The sequence below is a fragment of the Budorcas taxicolor genome, chromosome X (genome assembly GCF_023091745.1).
Source record: "Budorcas taxicolor isolate Tak-1 chromosome X, Takin1.1, whole genome shotgun sequence".
NCBI classification, from domain to species: Eukaryota; Metazoa; Chordata; class Mammalia; order Artiodactyla; family Bovidae; genus Budorcas; species Budorcas taxicolor.
This window is the reverse complement of record NC_068935.1, coordinates 118,325,070-118,349,099: the sequence shown is the minus strand read 5'-3', so window position 1 is coordinate 118,349,099 and position 24,030 is coordinate 118,325,070. Positions and strand designations below refer to the sequence as shown.

The 24,030-nt window shown below is 42.7% G+C and overlaps 1 protein-coding gene across 1 annotated transcript; it reads left to right on the top strand.

Moving 5' to 3' along the window:
* Positions 1–16,030: 16,030 nt before the first annotated feature.
* Positions 16,031–17,062, top strand: LOC128069637 (melanoma-associated antigen B4-like). The gene has a single exon (XM_052662759.1). The coding sequence runs from the start codon at positions 16,031–16,033 to the stop codon at positions 17,060–17,062; it is 1,032 nt and encodes a 343-aa protein (XP_052518719.1).
* Positions 17,063–24,030: the final 6,968 nt, after the last annotated feature.

The window sequence follows — 24,030 nt, the reverse complement described above, 5'->3', positions numbered from 1 at the left end:
TGTCTTGTGCAGAAAGGATGGATCTTCGTACAGCCAGGAGGGTGACTGGAAGGTCGAATGCTCCCTGTTTGGGAAAAGTCCACCAGTACCCTACCCGACAGATGTACAAATGAGAGGGCCTCCAGAAGCATGACCACAGTCTCTCCAGTCCTATAGGAGACTCGAGGCTGCCAAACCAAGCAGGCCAAGGGAACCGAAGACTGATGAAGCCTGGGAACCTCTGTGGCTCCCAAAGGATACCTGGTCATTTCCCCAGAGGAGCCTCAGGTAACCCTTGATGTGGCAGGGAAGACAGTTATTTTATATGCGGGGCAGCTACCTGGTGCTGATTTGCCTTGGCCCTTGGCCCTCGGCCCTCCAATCCTCCATGATGATGAGGATGGAAGGAAGGTCCCAGACCAAGTGACCTGCCCCTCCCCTCAAGTCCTTGCTAGGAAAGTTTACCTTTGATCATCAGTTTCTGATCATGTATGACTACCCCCTCCTCTTGTTGGGAAGAAACTTGCTCACTAAATTCCAGGCAAGAGTCCAAGCTGGAGACCCTCATGGAGAAGACACCCAGCAAGAGAAATGATTGCTCTTAGCTGGGGGAGCCTGCCTCCATATTACAGGGACAGAATAGCATAGGATACAGGTAGCTGTCCCAAGTGACTCGGTGGAAAAGTGTGAATCTGCAGTGTGGGAGACAAAGGTTCAATCCCTGGGTGTGGAACATTCCCTGGAGGAGGAAACGGCTACCCATTCCAGGATTCCTGCCTGGAGAATCCCACGGATAGAGAGCCTGGAGTGCTGAAGTTCATGGGCTTGCAGAGTCAGACATGAATGAGGGCCTGAGCACAGACAGACAGAGAGACGGGTAGCTGCAGAAGTCTAGTAGGGGCCTAGAGATAGAGAAACCTAGGGACCTTTGGGAGACCAGTATAAGTTACTGATCGCTCAAGAAATGTATCAGAAAGTCGTGAAAGGTAGCAGGCTTGCTTAAATATAAAGCCGTAAATGAAACATGACAGATGCTCCAGTCCCATATGTAAAAGAGGAATGTCACCACCCTTCTACTGATTTGAAGAAGTATTATGATAATGCGAGCTTGACCTCATAGGGTCAGACACTCTCCTGCCCCAAAGGAAGCGGGAGTGAGTTATGTAAGCCTGACCTCTATTCAAAGAAGGCAGTCTTTCCCCCTCGTTCACTTTCCTTTGATTATAAAATGCAGCCCACTTAATCCTCAGGGCAGAGCTCCATTACCTGCCTGCTTGCATTTCTTACAAGCGTCCTATATTAATACATCTATTTCTTGTCTAACACTTTGCCTTTCTGAATTCCTTCTGTGCTGAGACACAAAGAACCTAAGCCTCAGTAAGTCTAGGCACTAGGTGAGAGATTCTAATTAAAAGACCATGCTTCAGGTCCCAAACAGGATTTTGGCTGGATTCAAGTCCCGGCCAGGTGGGTTTCAGTCCCAGCCATGTGGGCTCAAGTCCCAGCCTGAGGTAAATATTTTCAAACAGAGGAGGTCTCCATGCCACCCTGTCCAAATTTTTCAACTTTGGCCTATTAAACTGGTTCACAGTGCTAGAACTAAAGTCACTTTCTTCTGCATTTCTATGCACCTAGTCTCCCAGTATCTTTCCCTTTGTGTGTACAAATCCAGACACTGTATGCCACAAATGCCTCCACTTTGTGTGGTTATAAAATTCAAACTGATGGTGCCTGCAGGGTTGGGATGGAAAAAAAAAAAAAGAAAAAATGGTCTAAAAATTATCTGGCTACCTTTAGAAAGGGGGCTTCCCTGGTGGCTCAGAGAGTAAAGAATCTACCTGCAATGAAGGACACCCAGGTTTGATCCCTGGGTTGGGAAGGGCCCCTGGAGAAGGGAAAGGCAACCCATTCTAGTATTCTTGCCTCAGAAATCCTATGAACAGTGGTGCCTGGCCTGCTACAGTCAATGTTGTTGCAAAGAATCAGACAGGACTCAACAACAAGCTCCTAACATCTCTTCTCCTTCACCACTTCTTCTTGTGTTTCTCCCATTTTCCCACATTTTGGGAGAGGTCTTGTTGATGTCTGACAGAAGAGAATCCTTCCTGCCCTACAGCTTCTAAAGTTTTTCCACTTTGTAAAGGATCTAGATTCCACATTTTCCTTATTTTACAGATGAAGAATTTGCATCTGGTTCCATGACTGTGGAGAAAGGACACACAAACTATCTCTTTGTTATTGTAATAACTCTGATTTATGGATTTGAAAAAAATTTAAATTATTACATATCAGCCCTTCCCACAGTCTTCTCATGATCTTTATAATAAAATATAAATCACCTTTCACTGTCTGAGAGGTTACTGTTGAATGAAAAGATGTCTGTGTTACTAAGAATGTTGCAAACATTGCTGGCAAATACCAACAGGATAAGATGACTTAACCACAAAGATCACCGGCAGTTTCAACTATCCCCTGTGTTTCTTTTGTTGCTGAAGTTAGTATGCTCCCCTTTCAGCAGATATGGTGTCTATCCTTTTTAGACTTTTCCACTTCTTGTAACTCAGAGATTATCTCTTGCCTCTCTTTCTGTGTTTACATAAGCATTTCCTCATATCCTATTGTCTTTGTATATAGCTCTGCATTTTATTTTAAATCACTGCCTCTATCAGAAGCATATTCTAATCAGGTGACTTAGTCAACTGCAATGGGCTTAGGCAGGCTGTCCTATAAGGAGAGAAAAGCTGGACACTAGCAACTGAACCACGAGTTGCAGCCTCCTTGTTTATTTCAAACCCTTTATTTTGAAAGAATAGAGCCATAAATTGTAAAAACAATTATGGTCAAGATTGAAGGCGGGAGGAGAAGGGGACGACAGAGGATGAGATTTGTTGGATGGCATCATGGACTCAATGGACATCAGTTTGAGTAAGCTCCAGGAGTTGGTGATGGACAGGAAAGCCTGGCATGCTACAATCCATGGGGTCACAAAGAGTTGGACACGACTGAGAGACTGAATTGAACTGAATTGAGTGATGGTGAACACCTTTTCATGGACCCGTTGGCCTTTTGTATGTCTTCTTTGGAGAAATATCTATTCAGCTCTTTTACTTCTAATCAATAGATATGTCAAGGTGATGGGTGCCACTCCTATGGTTACATTACAGTACCTGGTGGCATTCCTTTGATCACAGACATTATTTTAGAAGACGTTATTTTGCTAGTGGATATGTTCTTACTTCCCTACCTACCTTGAATAAGAAATCTGTCAAGTTTGGAACTACCTATAAAAAGGGCAATGTGTCATGGAACTGCAAGCTGAGATTAGGAACAGAGAACTGCAAAAACTATTGGCATGAACAACTCTGTCCAAACATCTGCATTAAGAAGCTTGACTGACCTCTAGCATGGTTTCAGCAGCAACCTAAGGCCATATTCTAGGACAACTCGTCTACTCCTGAATTCCTGTTTAGAAAATTTCAAGGCTACCAAAGGAATCTGTTCCAGGCAACATCTGACATAAGCCCCTCATCTTCCTTTACTGAGAGTGTCTATTTAAAAGAAAGAAAAAAAAAACAACCCTCACAATTACAAATCCTTCCTCTGTCTCTTTGAGATGTATGTATCTCCTACAACCCAGGAGTTTCTTTCTCAAAGACCTGAAAGCCTTTCCATTGAAATGTAACGGGAAAGAAGGGCAGAGCCTTTGTCTCCAGTTTCTGTGGGAAATGTGAATTCAAATAACAGAAAGACCAACAGTTCAATTTTAAAAAATAAGTAAAGGACTTGAAGAGATATTTCTACAGAAAAAGATAAACCAGTCACAAAAAAGTATATGAAAAGATGCTCAGGATCATTAGAAAAATGTATATAAGAACACAATGGGATACCGTTGGATCCCTCCTGTGTTGCAGGTAGGAATGCAAAATGGTTCAGCCTCTCTGGAAAACAGTTTGGGAGCTCCTCAAATTTAAAGAAAAAAATTACCATAGGACTCCGCAGTTCTATTCCTAGGTATATGATTTACACAATTTAGAACTTATAATCAAACAAATATTTCTACACAAATATTTAAAGATGCATTATTCATAAAAGTCCCAAACTGAAAACAATCCAAAATTTCTATCAACAAATAACCAAAATGTTGTATATTCTTAAAATGGAATAGGATTCAGTCATAAAGAGGAATGAAGTACTAATAACTAAGAGACCATGGATGAGCCTTGGAAACATTATGCTAAATGAAAAGGTCACATACTATATGAGACCATTTATATGAATTATCCAGGATAAGCAAATTCAAAGTGACAGAGCACAGACTGATGCTTCCAGGGACTAGGGAATAATGTGAATGAGAAGCAATTTTTTAAAGGGTAAGAGGTAAAGTAAGCAGATAGAGTAGGTGGTTCTGGAGAAAGAGAACTTGGCATGGCTTTCTTGACATAAGAGACGCCATTTTTGGCCTAAGTCATTTTGCGATCGAAGCCTCTGGACAATGTTTACCCTTGAACAGACATCAGTGATAATGAACTTAAGGAAACAAAAGAATGCAGCAATGAGTGACTGTTATCAGGCAGGAGTAGTATCAGTAGCAAAGGTAATAAATCAGTTGTAAATACTCCTGGTCCTTTCAAGGATAAACATGAGCGGGAAGCACACCCTTCAGCTGTTTTGCAGAATTCAAATCCCCCTCAAGTGATCGACCTCAAGATCAACCGGAACCGAAGGAATGGTGATTTTATCTTTTCTGACCTTCATGACTTCAATCACCTGTAAAGCTTGGACTCCATCGAACTTTGTGTCAACTCTATGCTGAACTCTCTGCTGCTCAAGCCCCTTCATGAATATGTATGTACCCTTAGCTTAAAATTTCCCCAATTTTGCTGTCTAGGGAAACACTGCTTTGGGAATGATCCCTGCTGTTCTTACTTGCTGCAAGTAATAAATCCTACCTTCTCCTGCTCTTTGACTGGGCTGTGTCATTTGGCTCAACATTCACCAAGAGGTGAACATAGTTTTCTGGTGGGTAGAAGTTACTTCTTGGAATGAATTATATTTTTAATATATAATATTTTGTATAATGTATAATATAATCAAATGATTGATTCCACTATGTGTGTGTGTGTGTGTGTGTGTGTATGTGTGCGCACGGTATGTGTACTGCTGTTGTTGTTTAGTCGCTCAGTCGTGTCCAACGACTTTGCTAACCCTTGGACCATAGCCTGCCAGGCTCCTCTGTCCATGTGGTTTCTCACGCCAGAATACTGGAGTGGGTTGCTATTTCCTCCTCCAGGGGATCTTCCCAACCCAGGGAGCAAACCTGCATCTCCTGCAAATCTCCTGCATTGCAGGTGGATTCTTCACCTCTGAGCCACCAGGGAATAACTAGAGAATTAGCATTCTACCGACCCTAATGAAGTAATGGATAAGGGTGAAAGGAAGATCCTCACCAACTGTCAGTACTGCCACAAAGTAGAAAACAAACACTACATATCTCTAATGGAAGCACACAACTTTGTCTCAGGAGTGATTAACCAATAAACAAGTGAATAAATAAATAAACTTTAAACTGAACAAGCTGTTTCCTATAATTATTGAGGATTACTGATGCTGTTTCAAGTCTACTAAGTTCATTGTCTTATTCTCCATAGTGTTGTTTATGATTATTTTTATTATAAGTATCATGACTAAATTTTAAAACTGAAGTAAACTGGGACAGCTTTTAGAAACCTATACATCACTAAATTGACAATGTAGTCCAAACCCACAGTACCATCAAAATGTCCATGACAAGACAGATTTGGTGGCCCATTACACCAAATGGTCAGGGAGAAACGAATCACCATCTTCTTTGAATTCTTCTAAATCATACAAAAAGACAGAAAATGGATCAACCATTTTAACAGGGTCGCCCTCCTTGACACAAAGCCCAGGTAAGAATGTCCCAATAAAGGAATACTTGAGCAAAGATCACTCTCACACAGCCATGCGATTAAATGAAGAAATAGGCTGTGTCTAAGGAACACGACTAGCACCTAAAGAGCAGAAATAGCAACAAGGAACACACAGATATTATATTAGAAAAAAACTGACAACTGGAAACCACTGCATTTACAGAGAAAGGAGAAAATGCATTTGTAAAGGGAAAGAACAGTTTTTTTGCACAGTATTTTGAATATTGTTGACACCAAATGTATGAGTTTTTCTTTGTTTTTCACACACAAGCCAATTCTCTAACACCGGCTCAGTATCTACCATGATTCAATTTGTTTCTGACAGTATCTACCTGGAGTTAGCATCACATCTCACAAGTTAAGGGCTCATTCCCACAAGAGTACCTTCAGTTCAGTTCAGTCGCTCAGTCCACTTAGTCAAATCCAGGTCTCCTGTAATTCTGACTGACTGGCTTTAAATCGGGGTTACCACAAACCCTTCCCGGGGCTGAATAATTTTCTGAATCAGCTCAAAGTACTCAAGGAAACAGTTGACTTATTAGATGACTGGTTTATCATACAACATCTGACTCCCTAGCAGCCAAATGGACAAGATGCTTGGAGTGAGGTGTGGGAAAGGGGTGCGAAGCTCTGAGACCCTGTCCAGCTCCACCACCCTCACATCTCCTACATGTGTTCAGCAAACTGGAAGCTCTCCAAACCATCCTATTAGGATTCATTTGGAGGTTTCATTCCGTAGCCATAATTAATTAAGTCATTTGTTGCTGTTTACTTGCGAACTCGTGTCTGACTCTTTGTGAACATATGGACTGTCGTCCACCTGGCTCCTCTGTCCATGGAACTTCTCAGGCAAGAATACTGGGTTAGGTTGCCATTTCCTCTTCCAGGGGAACTTCCCAAACGAGGGATCAAACCTGCATCTCTTGCACTGGCATGTGGATTCTTTATGGTTCAGCCACTGGGGAAGCCCCCATGGAATGTAGGAAGAATTCCCAAAAGAGGAAGAAACAATACATGGATATGTGGTACCATCTCCACTATTCGACAAAAATTTTCCTGCTTTCCCATGTGAATATCTCAGAAACCATCACTCCAATCCTCACAATGAGAAAAAACCTGAACAAACAGAAAACCAAAAACTCTTCCTAGGATCTATCAGAAAACTGAAATTACAGGGAAAACCACAGCCACGCCAAACTGAAGATCTAGGCAAATAAAAGGAATCACAGCTCATCAGCAGCAGAATGTCCTAGATCTAGGAATGAGGAGAAAATTCCAAGCCAGGCTTCAACAATACGTGAACTTCCAGATGTTCAAGTTGCTTTTAGAAAAGGCAGAGGAACCAGAGATCAAATTGCCAACATCTGCTGGATCATCGAAAAAGCAAGAGAGTTCCAGAAAAACATCTATTTCTGTTTTATTGACTATGCCAAAGCCTTTGACTGTGTGGATCACAATAAACTGTGGAAAATTCTGAAAAAGATGGGAATATCAGACCACCTGACCTGCCTCTTGAGAAATCTGTAAGCAGGTCAGAAAGCAACAGTTAGAACTGGACATGGAACAACAGACTGACTTCAAATAGGAAAAGGAGTACATCAAGGCTCTATATTGTCACCCTGCTTATTTAACTTCTATGCAGAGTACATCATGAGAAATGCTGGGCTGGAGGAAGCACAAGCTGGAATCAAGATTGCTGGGAGAAATATCACTATCCTCAGATATGGAGATGACACCACCCTTATGGCAGAAAGTGAAGAAGAACTAAAGAGCCTCTTGATGAAAGTGAAAGAGAAGACTGAATAAGTTGGCTTAAAACTCAACATTCAGAAAACTAAGATCATGGCATCCTGTCCCATCACTTCAGCAAATAGATGGGGAAACAGTGGAAACAGAGACGGACTTTATTTTGGGGGGCTCCGAAATTACTGCAGATGGTGACTGCAGCCATGAAATTAAAAGGCGCTTACTCCTTGGAAGAAAAGGTATCACCAACCTAGACAGCATATTAAAAAGCAGAGACGTTACTGTGCCAAAAAGGTCCATCTAGTCAAGGCCATGCTTTTTCCACTGGTCATGTGTGAATGTGAAAGTTGAACTATAAAGAAAGCTGAGCACTGAAGAATTGATGCTTTTGACCTGTGGTGTTGGAGAAGACTCTTGAGAGTCCCTTGCAGTGTAAGGAGGTCTAACCAGTCCATCCGAAAGGAAATCAGTCCTTAACATTCATTGGAAGGACTGATACTGAAGCTCAAACTCCAATACTTTGGCTACCTGATGCAAAGAACTGACTCTTTTGAAAAGACTCTGAGGCTGGCAAAGATTGAGGGCATGAAGAAGAGGGGATGACAGAAGATGAAATGGTTGGATGACATCTAGGAAGCTCAGAGAATACCAAGCAGGATAAACAGAAAAGAAAAAAAAAAATCTAAACTTTGGCATATCACACTCAAACTTCAGAAAACCAAAAGGAAACATAATTCTTGAGGAACACTAGAGAAGAAAAAAAAAAAAAGAACTTGCTATAGAAGAACAAGAGTAACAATTACCTAAGATTTTTCTTCATGAACCATTCTATCAAGAAAAGACTAGAATTAAAGTTCTGATTCATTTATTTAAAGAGAGAACAAAACACTACTACCAACCTAGAATTTAGTAGCAAGGGGGAAAAAAATCCTTCAACAATAATGAAAAACAAAGACTTTATATAACAAACAAAAACTGATGGAAATCTAGCAGAACTACTCTGCAAGAAATGCTAAAAGAAATTTTTCTGGGAAAAGGAAAATTATATAGGTCAGGAACTCTGGCCTATGTAAAGAAAGGAACAGAGTTACAGAAAGAATAAATGAAGTTAAACTAAACCTTTGTATTACCTTCAATTGATCAAAAAGATAACTATTTATTGAAAATAATAATAAACCAACAATGCATTTAGTGATTATACCTTATGGATAAAAGAAAAATGGCAGAAATGGTTGCAAGGCCAGGAGAGGAGGAACTGGGAAACAAGATACTTGCACCAACCATGAAGCAGGATGATGTTATTTAAAAGAGAATTTGAATGAGTTGCAAATGTATCATGTAAACTCTACAAAAAGCAGTAAAAAAAATTTTAAACATAGAACTGATCTCCCAAGAGGAGAGAAAATGAAATAATGTTAAATCTTCATTCAAAAGTAGACAAGACAGAAAAACAGCAGAATATTAAAACAACAACAACAACAAAGAGTAAATTCAATGAATAGAAAACAGTTACGAATATGGTCAATGTTAAACAAATTCTCCATAACCAATTTTTAATGTGAATGGTATAAATACACAAATTAAAAGGTAGAGATTGATGAAAAGAAATTGAAACAACAAAAATATACCTTGCCCTTGCTGTTCATCTTTATTTTGGGCTTCCCTGGAGGCTCAGATAGTACAGAATCCACATGCATTGCACGAGACCAAGGTTCGATACCTGGGTTGGGAAAATTCCCTGGAGTAGGGCATGGCAGCCCACTCCAGTACTCTTGCCTGTAGAATCCCCATGGACTGAGGAGTCTGGCAGGCTATGGTCCATGGGCTCGCAAAGAGTCAGACATGACTGAGTGACTAAGCACATGGGGTCTATAAGAAACCCACTCTAAATTCAAAGACATGAATAGATTAAAAGTAAAGGGGCAGAGAAAACTATACGATGCTAATATGAGCGGTAAAAAAAAACAAAAAACTGTACTCACTGAAACTATTTCTGGTAAAGCAGTATTCAGAACAAGAAAATCAGGAATAAAAATGGGCATTACTTAAAGTGGTCAACACTCAAAGAGATCACATATGGACCAAAAAAAGCTTTGTTAAGATAAAGTACCCAGAGCAAACATTGATGTGGCAAATATACTCTCATAAGAGATATCAACCCATCTCTTTTAGTAATTGACAGATTCAGTAGGCAGAAAATCAGTAAGGCGCAGTTGATCTGAATAGTAACAACCATTAACGAGATCTAAATGACATTTATAGAATATTGAATGACAGGAGGAAACACATTATTTTCAAGTTCACATGGAACATACATCAAGACAGGTCACAGTCTAAGCCATAAAATGTACATCATCAAATTTAAAACAATACAAATAATACAGAGAATGCTCTCAGAGTGTGAAGGAAATAAACTAGAAATTGATAACAAAAAGACAGCAGGAAAATTAAAGATTATTTGCAGATTAAACAGTAAACATCTAAATAGCACATGGGCCAAAGAAAAAATCTAATGAGAAATTAAATTTTAAAATATTTTTACAAAGTGAAAACAAAATTATAATTTATCAGAAGTTGTGTGATACAGCAAAATCAGTTAAAGAGATATATACAGCATTGAGTACCTATAACAAAAAAAAACCCTACAATTAATAACTTAAGCTTCTATATTAGTAAACTTGTGAAAGAAAAGAAAAAGCAGAGGAAGACGAAATCAAAATGGAAACCAATGACACTGAAAAAATGAAAGTAATGCAGAAAAAGAACAAAACCCGAAGAAGTCTCTTTAAAGCCACAAAATAAAAAGAAGATAAAATTCTCCCCAGGCTAAACAAGAAAAAACAGAGAAAACACAAATTAAATTAATAGTAGAAATGAAGGAGGGGCCATTACTACTGATTCCATGGACATTAAAAGGATAATGAGTGAATATTATAAACAACTCTGTGCCTACAAAAATGAAACGTTCAACTGAGTAACTGCTTGAAGGTATAACTTAGCACGACTTTCACAAAGAAAAATTGATACTCTCTGTATCTATTAAAGAAATTTAATCTTTAACTAATAAGCTTCCAATAAAGACAGTAACAGACCCAGATGTTTCCACTGATGAATTCTAACAAAATATAAGGAAGAAATGATAACAATTCTCTACAATCTCTCCCAGAAAATAGAAGCAAAAAGAACACCTCTTAATTCCTTTTCTATGAGGTAAGTATTACACTCGAACATCAAAATCAGATGAAGAAATTAAGAGAAAAATAATGCACACAAATACCTCTCATGAACATAGAAGCAAAATCCCCAACAAAATATAAGAAAAGAAACCTAACAATCCATAGAAGGAACTACATACTGTATCTAAGTAGGATGCATTTCAGATGTGCAACATTTGAAAATCAGTAATCATAAATCATAATATCAATAGTCTAAGGAAGATAATCACAAGATCAGATCAACAGATGAAGGGAAAAAATCATCCAATAAAATCCAACACCTATTCATCATAAAAATTCTCAGCAAACTGGATACAGACAGGCATTTCCTCAGCTTCATATAGAAATTCTAAAAAGAAATGCAGGTAAAACATCCTACTGAGAAGACAGATGCTGTCACACTAAGGTGAGGAATAAGGCAAGGATACCCCTTGTCACCATGTCTATTCAACACTGTACTGAAAGGCCTAGCCAATGCAATGAGATAAGAGAAGGAAGCAAAATATACAGATATTTGGAAGGGAAAAATGGAATTATAATCATCAACAACAAGACAACTCCTGGCATTAATAAGCCAAGAGTATATGTTAGTAAGGTTAATATATTAGCAATATATAATTATTATATAATTAATATATTAACAAGGTTAATACATAATAGTCAATTCTTTTCCAATAAAGAGATGGAACTTGCAATTAAAAACTTAACACCATTTACATTAGCACCAAAATATATTAGAAATATTTCTTTAAAAGATATGTATAAGATTTGCATGAGAAAAACTCATAAACTGCACTGAAAAAAATTAAGGAAGATCTAAATAAATACACTCCATGTTCTTAGATAGGGAGATGCTATATTGTTGAGAGGTCATCTATTTCCAACTTAACCTAGATACTTAATGCAATTCTGTTCAAAATTCCAGCAAGTTAGCTTCTAGAGAGCAGCCAACAATTTAAATTTTATGTCAAAAATGAAATGATCCATAACACCCACTGAAGCCAATATTAAAGATCAAAGTCAAGAATTGATATTACTGGATTTCAAAACTTACTTTAAAGCTACAATACTCAAGACTGTATGCTATTAACAGAATACTAGACAGATCAATGGCACAGAACAGAAAATCTAGAAACAGACACCCTGAACACTCAACCGACCTTTAACAAAGGCGCAAAGGCAATTCAATGGAAAAAGACAGTCTTTTAAACTTACAGTCCTGAGATAACTAGACAGTCATATCTAAGAAAAATGAATCCACATACTAACTCTACACCTTTCAAAATAATTAACTGAAAAGGAATCACAGACCTAAATGAAAAACTCACAATTTAAAAAAATTTGCAGGGACATCCCTGGCAGTCCAGTGTTTAGGACTCAACACTTCCACTGCTGGGGGAAGAGGTTCGATCGCTGGACAGGGACTAGGATTTCACATGCCATATGGAATAGGCAAGAAAATCTAGAAGATAACACGGGGGCAAAACTTGAGTTTGGTAATGAGAGTTTAGGCACAACACCAAAAGTACAGTCCAAGAAAGAAAATAATAAGTGGAACCTTGTTAGTATTAAAAACTTCTATCTGCAAAATATTCTATTAAGAGAATGAGAAAGGCCACAAAAGGGTAGTTACAAATGTATTTGCAGGGCAAGAATGGAGACACAGACCTAGAGAACGGGTGTGTGGACACATCGGGGGAAGCAGACAGTGAGACGAATTGAGAGAGTGGCATGGACAAATATGCACTACCATGTGGACAACAAGCATGTGGGGGAAGTTGCTGGGTGACACAGGATCAGCTCTGTGACGACCTCGAGGGGTGAGGTTGGGGGTGGGAGGGAGGTTCATGAGGGAGGGGATATATGTATACTGACAGCTGCTTCATACAAGAGAACCTGACACACCATTTAATTATCTTCAAATTAAAAATAATTGTTTAAAAAAATCTATGAATATAAAAAGTAGAAAAAGGTTCTGGAGAATCACACATAGCCACTAGAGTTATATACAACAATGCCAAATGAATAAGAGTCAAAGGTAATGAAAAGCAAAAGAACACAGTAACAATTTGATTCTCAAATTAAAAATCATAGAGAACAGGATAGGAAATATTCAAACATATAAGGAACTTCAAAATCTGGAATAAAAAAAACAATCACAGTAGCAAAATCATCCAGTTGGTCTGGAAGAATCAAAAGTTACTTACATCAAGTAACAGAAAATACACCATAAACAAAAGCAACCATAGAAAAAATTTACCTACAAAGAAACTTTAGAAAAATGTATACAGTCTTCATGGAGGCAACAAGAAGAATTTCCTGAGAGTCTTAGGAAAAAGAAGGCTCAAACAGAAAAGTATGTTATGTATATTCATGATGAACAGACATTGTAAGACTGTCAATTTTCTGTAACTCCAATACACATTTAGTACCACATTCCGAGTAGTTGAAACCACAATGAAACACAGTCTCCTGTTTTTTGTACCCAGAAGTAACCACGGAAATCTTATGGAAGGAATAAAGAAACTATTAACAAAAGTGAAAACATAAAAGTAAATAATCCCTGATGGATAGTCAGTCTCCTCGGAACTTGATCCTAAGTGTGCCCAGCTGGGGGAGTACTTAAGAGACTGGCACAGATGTGCAGCCTGCAAGGGAAGCAGACAGCAGGATCAGCTGCAAAAGGCTTTAAACTTGAGCCCTGGGATCATGAATCTCTACTGCTTCACTGAAGGAATCTGAGGCAGCACCTCCGAGGGCCCATGCCAGGACCCAGGGGCACCAAAGTTTGGCTTGGATGTGGCAGTACAGCCCAGATCATGAAATAACCAGCACAAAGTTTGTTGTGTGTGTGCTTAGTCACTGAGTTGTGTCCAACTCTTTGTGACCCCATGGACTGTAGCCCACCAGGCTCCTCTGTCCAAGGGGAAACTCCAGGCAAGAATACTAGAGTGGGTTGCCATGCCCTCCTCCAGGGGGTCTTCCCAATCCCCGGATTGAACCCAGGTCTCCCGCACCGCAGGCAGATTCTTTACTGTCTGAGCCACCAGGGAATGCTAGTGGATGAGAACTGGCCTTTTGAAATGATCACCTTAATAGACTATCACCCAGGGACTAAAAGAGAAAAGTTAGTATTACAGGAATTGCACAAAAGGACAGAACTTGATCTCAGAACTTTTGAGCAATGACCCTGCAATCGACTGAGAGCCCACAGTGAGAACTGTCAGGCTAAGGAGCCCCTTCACTTACTCTTCTGGAATTGTATGAGCATGGCAGGCGACAGCGGTGGACTTATACCAGAAGGGAAGGATTTCCAGGCCCTGACAGTAGTCAATATAAATGAAGTTTCTGAGTGAGATGTGAGGGGTTCCACACCTCAGAAGACAGTCTCCCATCCTTCCCTCTCAGCTCATCTTACCTGTAGCAGCCATCTCCAGGAAGCCTTGTGTAGAAATGGTGAGATGAGACGTATGTGCAATTCATACCACGAAACTCGGGTGTTCACATTTTCGATATGAGGCCTTGTCCTCGGATCAGCAGATGGGACGTAGCCCAGCATATACAGGGGTTAAGGGAAGGCATGGAGAACGACAGAGCATTGCTTACTCCAGAAGAGGGAGCCCAGAGAGCCCTCGCTGTTGGTCTCATGGGCTCCAGGACGGCTGTTAGGTGTGGGCTCCCCAATTCTTCCTGCTGCGGGTGCTGACTCAAGTGAGAGGCATAGAGTGAGCCAGCTGTCAGTTCAGGACAGGGACGTCCCAGGACCCCTTAAGAGTCAAGGGAAAGTCCACGTGCCAATCCCGGGAGAAGCTCCGCCGGAACCCCGCCTGTCCAGGTCCCGCCCCTGCTGTCCTCCTGGAGCCCAGATGCGCAGGACAGGAAGTGACGTCCTCCTAAGCACGCTGGAGGAGCGACGCCATCCTTGACAGTGCCGCTATCTCTGAGAGCTGCCATTGACGGTGGCCAGAGGGAGCAGTCCCAAGTGTCATCGGGTGTCAAGATCGGACGTGACGTGAGTTACGAGTGCAGGGACACGTCTCTGCACCCCGAATCCCTTTTCTATCTGAAAAGAGGGGGCCGCACAGCCTCTGGCCACCCTAGCCCTGCACTCAGACCAGAGGATCCAGCCTAGCCCTTAGGCCCCAAGACCATCCAGTAACCCCTAGGGGGTCTCGGGAAAGAATGCCTCAGTCAGGCTCTGCTGGACCCCAGCTCCGCTCAGTAGAGGGAGAGCCACGAGCCCTGTGGAGTGAAGGAGGGACCCTCGGGGGGACTGAGGGTCTCATGCAGCAGTATTGCAGCCATGTGTAAACCCCCACTCACCGCGATTTGGCTGCGGATCATCCCGGCAGCCGCCAGAAAGATCTAAAGGCTGAGGGGCTCCCTCACTGTGAATTAGGACATGGGACACTCGAAGAAGAGGGGACTTGGTTCTGAGGGGCTGGCAGCTGGTCAGTAGAGGGAGAATATCAGGGTTCGGGAAGAGTCAGGATGAGGACCATCCTCCCCGACAAACGGACGACTCAGGACCCTCCCCTGTGCTCAGGACTTCCTCCCGGCCAAACATCGGGAAGGGGGGCGGCGGTCTGAAAGGGGAGTCTGCCTGGTTGTGAAGGGGCAGCCACCAGACAGCAGAAGGGAAGGTCCTGGGACCCTCCATGGGAGGCTGAGTACTCCCTCCTCTCCTCGTCTGAGGTGACAGGGAAGGTGGCAGCGTCAATTTGAGACAAGAGAGGGAAACAGACAGGTGCAGGACACGGGGCATTGGATATGGGGGTGTCTCGCACCAGTTTTCGTCCTGACTCTTAATGTCAGCTGAGAGGACCTGCCTCCCCTGACAGCCCCCACTGCGCCCCCCACCCCGTCTTCTAATGCCCAGGCAGGACTGTCTGCTGCGCCCAGGGCTCACTCTCCCTTGCTATTCAGCGGTCTCAGGGGACATGCTGACCAGGAGAACAGGAGCCCTGTGGGTCCTAGAGCACTGGCCTCGAGGACCCTTCAGAGGCGGCTTCATTTCAAGCCAGGGAGGACTCTCCTCGCTGAAGGTTCTCACAGCATGTCCTTGTCCCTCCTCCAGGTGCCCTCCTTGCCTGCTTTCCTGCCTGAACTCCCACCTCCGGTCCCTGACCTGCTGTCAGCATGCCTCGGAGGCACAAGAACAAGTTCCATGCCCGCGGGAAATGCCACCAGGTCCGGGGGGACACTCAGGAGGCCCAGGCCAGTGCTGCTGCAGCCCCAAAGGAGGAGTGCCCCTCCTCCCCTTCTTCTGCCCCTCAGGGTTCTCCCCTGAGCTCCCCTGCTGCTGGAGATCCCCAGGAGCTTGAGGGAGCCATGGCCCCTAGCTCTCCTGATGCAGGGCCTTCCTGTGCAGGATCTGATGAAGCTGCCCAGGGCCCAGAGGAGGAAAGTGCAGGTAGCTCCCAGGCAGCCCCTGCCACTCAGAGCACTCGCAGAGATCTTCTGGCCAGGAAGGCCAGGATAGTGGTGGAGTTCCTGCTGGAGAAGTACACCAAGAAGGAGCCCATCACGCAGAATGCCCTGATGAAAATCGTCAGCAGGATGTACAGGCAGCACTTCCCTGAGATCCTCAGTACAGCCCTTGAGCGCCTGGAGCTGGTCTTTGGCCTGGAGATGAAGGAAGTCGACCGTAGCAGGAACATCTACACCCTCATCAGCAAGCTCAACCTCGGGGGAAACGATTGTCCGAGTGGTGAGGGGGAGCTGCCCAAGTCTGGTCTCCTCATGGTGCTCCTGGGAGTCGTCTTCATGAATGGTAACCGCGCCACCGAGGAGGAGATCTGGGAATTCCTCAGTATGTTGGGGATCTATGCTGGGAGGAGGCACTGGATCTTTGGGGAGCCCAGAAGGCTCATCACCAAAGATCTGGTGCAGAAGGAGTACCTGAACTACCGCCAGGTGCCCAATAGTGATCCTCCACGCTATGAGTTCCTGTGGGGCCCGAGAGCTTGTGCTGAGACCAGTAAGATGAAGGTACTGGAGGTTCTAGCCAAGTTCCACGGTAGGGTCCCTAGTTCCTTCCCAGACCTCTATGACGAGGCTCTGAGAGATCAGGCGGAGAGAGCAGGGCTGAGAGGTGCGGCCAGGGCTCCACCCATGGCTGAAGCCAGTGCCCCTTCCAGGGCCAAGTCCTGCAGCTCCTCCCACATCTAGGGAGGGGTCAGGGCGCTCTGTTCCCTTTGTGTTGGAAGAGAGCAGTCAGGGTCCTAAATAGTGCAGAGCAGTAGTGGTGGAGGCAACAAAACCCATATCTTCTTACAGTTTTAAGTGGTAAGCGAGTTTAGATCTAGTTTGTTTAACAAAATATACATCTGTTTTCTTGTATTCATATGAGAAATACCTAATGAATGATGGTTTAAATTAGAGAGGTAAAGAGGTGAAGGAGCTGTTTAGTATTTTCAAATGTTCTTACTTTTGATAAGGTTTATTGTGCTTCAGAATTCAAATGTATGAATCATATAAATCATAGTTTCTCGCCGTTTTAATGTTTTAAAAGTTTGAGTATTTGTAACACACACTGAAAGTACTGAATATATTGTTCACAATGCAAACAAGATAACATGACTTTAGAAGAGAATTTTTCTTGAAGAGCAGTCAGGCTTCTAAAGAGCGCGTGGTAGTAGGGGGTAGATCACATTTATTTCAATCACATTTCTCTTTTGTTTCACGCGAGTAACTTCTACATTTTATTTGTTTCTTTTTTTTTTTTTCAAATATTTTTACTTCCAAGAGGTTGTTTTTCTTCAAAGTACTAATTTGGTAATGATACTGCTGTTATATTCACTACTGTTTTAAAAGTTTTAAAGGTACAGTTTTGGTAGATATAAAAGAAATTCAGGAGCCGTCTATATTGTCTTTCTGATCTGCAAATAGGTAACATAGCACTGCAAGAGTGATTTTCATGCTAATGTGAAAGAAGATCACAGAAACTATTGAGAAACGAAAAGAATAGAGTAAAAAGTCTGTAACTTGTGGATTACCTTATTTCCTTTAAGCTTTCTTTTAGTAAAAATAAAAAATACTCTGACTTATGTAGCTCATTTAAGAATATTTGTTTCTTTTGTCCTAATTCACTGCATATTCTCTGCTCTCTCCTGGATTAAAAATAAACTCAGATGGGAAGGTGGTATTTGAGGGGTTCATAGTAATCATGCTGCTGCTGCTGCTGCTAAGTCGCTTCCGTCATGTCCGAGTCTGTGCGACGCCATAGACGGCAGCCCACCAGGCTCCCCCATCCCTGGGATTCTCCAGGCAAGAACACTGGAGTGGGTTGCCATTTCCTTCTCCAATGCATGAAAGTGAAACGTGAAAGTGAAGTCGCTCAGTTGTGTCCGATTTGTAGCGACCCCATGGACTACAGCCTACCAGGCTCCTCCGTCCATGGGATTTTCCAGGCAAGAGTACTGGAGTGGGGTGCCATCACCTTCTCCGATAGTAATCATAACTTTCACTTATTACAAACCAATACTTCTTCATCAGTATGCCACTGCTTTATATGTAGTACATGCATTCCAGCATTCATGCAAGATCGGATTTAGCAGACTCCATTTATGGATGGATAACTTGCCAATTTCTCAAGTTCACAAACTGATGAAGTGACCTTCCTGGGACTAGTCCCCTGATCTGGATTCGTGCAGAGCCCACAATGTGCCACTTCTCCCAGCCTAAGCCAGACATCGTCTTTTCATTCAGTTTTCCTCCAAACACTCCAAAAAATGTGTCTTGTTGGATACATGGGGCCTGGTCCCAAAGAACTGTTTTGGAATAAAGTTTAAAAAATGCTGATAAATGAATGGTATGAAAGAAGACAAAACTACTCGGGGACAAGGTGGTCATAAACACATGCAATGTCAGATACCCTGAAAAGATCAATATGCCCTCATTTATCCTTCCTGATTCTCAGGGACATAAAAGCCTTAGCTTAAGTGCTGTGTCCCCAGGTCAATGGATGGAAGAGTCCCAGCCTCTGATAGTTATCAAGGGGAAGATTTTAGAACACTAGATGTCCCACAGACTATATCCTGCTTCTTGCCTTGTGTGGTCATGGGGAGAGCAGTCTGTCTGAGGTGTGCCTTCCTTTCCTGCAGGGCAAGGGTGGAGGGGTTTTCAGGGACTTGAGCGCCTTGGTCTTGCAGCAGCAGCTCCAGTTCTGCCCAAGTAGGAGATCCTAACAAGCCTTCATAAGATTTACAGTGAGGACACTGGGTTCTGATGAGTGGACGCCCCCCATAACAAGGCGGATTGCACAGAGGAACAGGCAAGGGTAGCCAGGTAGTTGCTCTCTCCCCTCCCCTTCTGTTGTCTCAAGAAGGCGAAAGCCTTGGCCACAGGCCAGCTGATTGAGCCAGTAGAGAGGGTGGATTCCCATATGCTACCGGAAGTCAGGGTAAGAAACCTGATCTAAGACTGGGAGACCACTGACTCCAGAAGAGAGTGGAGCCCTAGAATGTTCTCCTCCTCAGAGGGCCCCAATAGCTTTGCACACATCTGGTTCATCCTGTCTTCCAATCAAGAACTTCCAAGAAAGTAATGCCTTTGTTCTGAAGAGCACAGCCTCAGGTGAGCAGAGGCTGCAGTCTGGGTCTGGTCAGGAGTGAGGATGAGATCCCTGAACGAGGGGCAAGAGGACCACTCAGCCCAGAACAGGGGAGACTGTGGAGGCCCACCCCTGATGTCAGCCTTATGAGACCCAGGAGAAAGCTTTCTGGCTGAAGTGCTTCTCTTTCTGCTGGAGTGGTCTCAGGGAGGTGAGAGCCTTGGTCTACTGGGAGAAGCCTCACTTCAGTACAGAGTGGAAAACTAGTGACTCCAGATGAGAATAAAGGGACCACACCTAGAACAAAGCCCTGCCCATCTACACCTTGCACTGGCAAATTTGGGAATGCGGGCATGATGCACCCCACACATTTCCTTTTAGAGCATCTCAGGAGGTGAGGCGCTGGGGCTCAGGGGTCAACCTCAGGAGGAACTCCAGGTCATGCCAAGAGTCAAGTAGAGGACCATGAGGACTAAAGGAACCACTCACACTATACCACTTTTATAGAATCCCTCCCCTAGGGTCAGCCATGAGTGACCACAGGTTGGCAGCCCTCACATCCTCTAAGGTGGTCTCAGGGAATTTAAGGCTCTAGCATGAGAGGACAGGTCTTGTTAGGAGATGGGAAGTCAGTGTGAGGACCTGGAGAGAGGACAGTAATAGTGAAGAGAGGGAGGAAATACAGGTCTTCTAGGAGCCTGACTGAGGACAGGTGCAGCCAGCCATCAGAAGGCCTCAATTTCCAGTCCCAGCTTTCTGTCCTGAGAGACCACAGGTAGATGTGGTAAGGTAGGCAACCTAGTTTCTTGAATGTTGAGTTTCTAGACAGAATTTCTTTTCTAGACAGAGTTTCTAGACAGGTTTTCACTCTCTTCTTTCACTTTCATCAAGAGGCTTTTTAGTTTCTTTTCGATTTCTGGCATAAGGGTAGTGCCATCTACATATCTGAGATTATTGATATTTCTCCCAGCTCTTGATTCTAACTTGTGCGTCATTCAGCTTGGCATTTCACATAATGTACTCTACATACAAGTTAAATAAGCAGGGTGACAATATACAGTCTGATGTACTCCTTTCGCAATTTGTCATCAGCCCATTGTTCCATGTCCAGTTCTAACTGTTGCTTCCTGACCTGTATACAGATTTCTCAGGAGGGAGGTTAGGTGGTCTGGTATTCCCATCTCTTAAGAATTTTCCACATTCTATTGTGATCCACACAGTCAAAGGCTTTAGGGTAGTCAATAAAGCAGAAGTAGATGCTTTTCTGGAATTCTCTTGCTTTTTCTATGACCCAATGCTGCTGCTGCTGCTGCTAAGTTGCTTCAGTCGTGTCTGACTCTGTGAGACCCCACAGACAGCAGCCCACCAGGCTCTGCCGTCCTTGGGATTCTCCAGGCAAGAACACTGGAGTGGGTTGCCATTTCCTTCTCCAATGCATAAAAGTGAAAAGTGAAATTGAAGTTGCTCAGTCGTGTCTGACTCTTCGCAACCGCATGGATTGCAGCCTACCAGGTTCCTCCGTCCATGGGATTTTCCAGGCAAGAGTACTTCCCAGGCAAGAGTACCTATGATCCAATAGATGTTGGCAATTTGATCTCTGTTTCCTCTGCCTTTCCTAAATCCAGCTTGGACATCTGGACATTCTTGATTCATGTACTATTGAAGCCTAGCATGGAGAATTTTGAGCAGTACTTTGCTAGCATGTGAGATGAGTGCAATTGTGTGGTAGTTTGAACATTCTTTGGCATTGCCTTTCTTTCGGATTGGAATGACAGCTGACCTTTTCCAGTCCTGTGGCTACTGCTGAATTTTCAAAATTTACTGGCATATTAAGTGTAGCACTTTAAGCATCATCTTCCAAGATTTGCAAAAGCTCACCTGGAATTCCATCACCTCCAGTAGCTTTGTTTATAGTGATGCTTCCTAAGGCCACCGTGACTTCACATTCCAGGATGTCTGTCTCTAGGTGAATGATCACTCCATCGTGGTTATTGGATCATTATTATCGTTTTAGTATAGTTCTTTTGTGTATTCATGGCACCTCTTCTAAATAGCTTCTGCTTCTGTTAGGTCCACACCATTTCTGTCCTTTTTGTGCCCAATATTGCATGAAATGTTCCCTTGGTATCTCTAATTTTTTGAAGAGAATCTAGTCTTTCCCATTCCAGTTTTCCTCTATTTCTTTGGACTGATCACTTAGGAAGGCTTTCTTATCTCTCCTTGCTATTCTTTGGAACTCTGCATTCAGATGGATATATCTTTCCTTTTCTCCTTTGCCTTTGCTTCTCTCCTTTTCTCAGCTATTTGTAAGGATTCTTCAGACAACCATTTTGCCTTTCTAAATTTCTTTTTCTTGGAGATGGTTTTGATCACCACCTCCTGTATAATGCTACAAACCTCTGTCCATAGTTATTCAGTCACTCTGTCTTCCAGATCTGATCCCTTGAATCTATTTGTCACCTCCACTGTATAATCATACGGGATTTCATTTAGGTGCTACCTGAATGGCCTACTGCTTTCCCCTACTTTCTTCAAATTGAGCCTGAATTTTGCAATAAGGAGTCCATCTTCTGAGCCACAGTCAGCTCTCAGTCTTGTTTTTGCTGATGGTATAGAGATTTTTCACCTTTGACTGCAAAGAATATAATCAATCTGATTTTGTTATTGACCATCTGGTGATGTTCATGTGTAGAGTCTTCTCTTGTGTTGTAGGAAGAGGGTGGTTGCTATGACCAGTGTGTTCTCTTGGCAACACTGTTAGCCTTTGCCCTGCTTCAATTTGGAGTTCAAGGACAAACTTGCTCTTACTCCAGTTATCACTTGACTTCCTACTTTTCGCATTCCAACCCTCTATGATGAAAAGGACATATTTTCTTGGTTTTAGTTCTAGATGGTCTCGTAGGTCATCACAGAAGTGTTCAACTTCAGTTTCTTTGGCATTAATGGTTGGGGCGTGGACTTGGATTACTGTTGTATTGAATGGTTTGCCTTGGAAATGAACAGAGATCATTCTGTCTTTTTTGAGATTGCACTCAAGTACTGCATTTTGGACTCTTTTGTTGACTATGAGACTATTCCATTTCTTCTTTAAGATTCTTGCCCACAGTAGTAAATATAATGGTCATCTGAATTTGCTCATTCCTATCCATTTTAGTTCACTGATTATTAAAATGTTCATGTTCACTCTTGCCATCTCCTGTTCGACCACTTCCAACGTACTCTGATTCATGGACCTAACATTCCAGGTTCCTATACAATATTGTTCTTTAAAGCATCAGAGGTTACTTTCATCACCAGTCACATCCACCACTGGGCGTTGCTTTCACTTTGGCTCTGTCTCTTCATTGTTTCTGGAATTATTTCTCCACTCTTCTCCAGTAGCATATTGGGCACCTACTGACCTGGGGTGTTCCCCTTTCAGTGTCATATCTTTTTGTCTTTTCATGCTGTTCATGAGGTTCTCAAGGCAAGAATACTGAAGTGCTTGGCTTTTCCCTTCTCCATGTTTTGTCAGAACTCTCCACCATGACCTGTCTGTCTTGGTGCCGATACACGGCTTCATTGAGTTAGACAAGGCTGTGATGCATGTGATCAGCTTGGTTAGTTTTGTGATTGTGGTTTTTATTCTGTCTGCCCTTTGATGAATAAGGTTAAGAGGCTTGTGGAAGCTTCCTGATGGGAGGGACTGGCTATGGCAATACTAAGTGACTCATACTAAGTGGCAAATATTTGTGACTCATACTAAGTGGCAAATAAATGAAATTTTGTTGCAGGTGTTCAAAGTGTCCCGGGAAAAGAGGTCTGAGGCCTCTGAGGCAAAACTCTGTTTTCCTTTCCTTTCCAGAGTTATGGACCTGACAGGATAGACATTGCTGGTAGACTGTTTGCACAATTTTATAAAAATCTTCCTACCAGTGTCTATAATTTGAGTCATCTTAACTGATGGTCAGGGAAAGAGTTGCTAGAAAGCTGGGAGGAACCAAGGGGTCACCTTGAATTTCTCATAGCCCCGACTATTTGTTTCATTTAAAGCTATTATTTACCCACTTACTTTCTCCAATTTGGGAGCTGACTGGTGCCATATTAAATGGACATCAGGATGGCAAAAGTCTGGCAATGAAGGGTCAATTTTTTGGCGGAAGCAAAATGGACTTTATCTACACGTGCCACAGTGTTCACAGATTCTTTTGTTGTTGCTGCCTGTACATAAAAGTCAGCTTCAGTGTTTCTCTGATACTTGGGTTTAGTCCTTTTAGTGTGAGCTTCAATTTTGATGACAGACAACATTCTACTACAGGACATAAAAGACTTCCAAAAGTTTATAATAATTCCTGAAACACTTATAATACACACCTATACAAGTCTGAAAGTGTGAGTTGCTCAGTTGTGTCTGACCCTTTGCGACCCCTTGCCCTGTAGCCCACCAGGCTTCTCTGTCCATGGAATTCTCCAGGTAAGAATACTGGAGTAGGTAGCCATTCCCTTCTCCAGGGGATGTTCCTGACCCAGAGATCGAAGTCAGATCTCTGGCACTGCAGGCAGATTCCTTACTGTCTGAGCCACCTGGTAAGCCAGACACAATGTA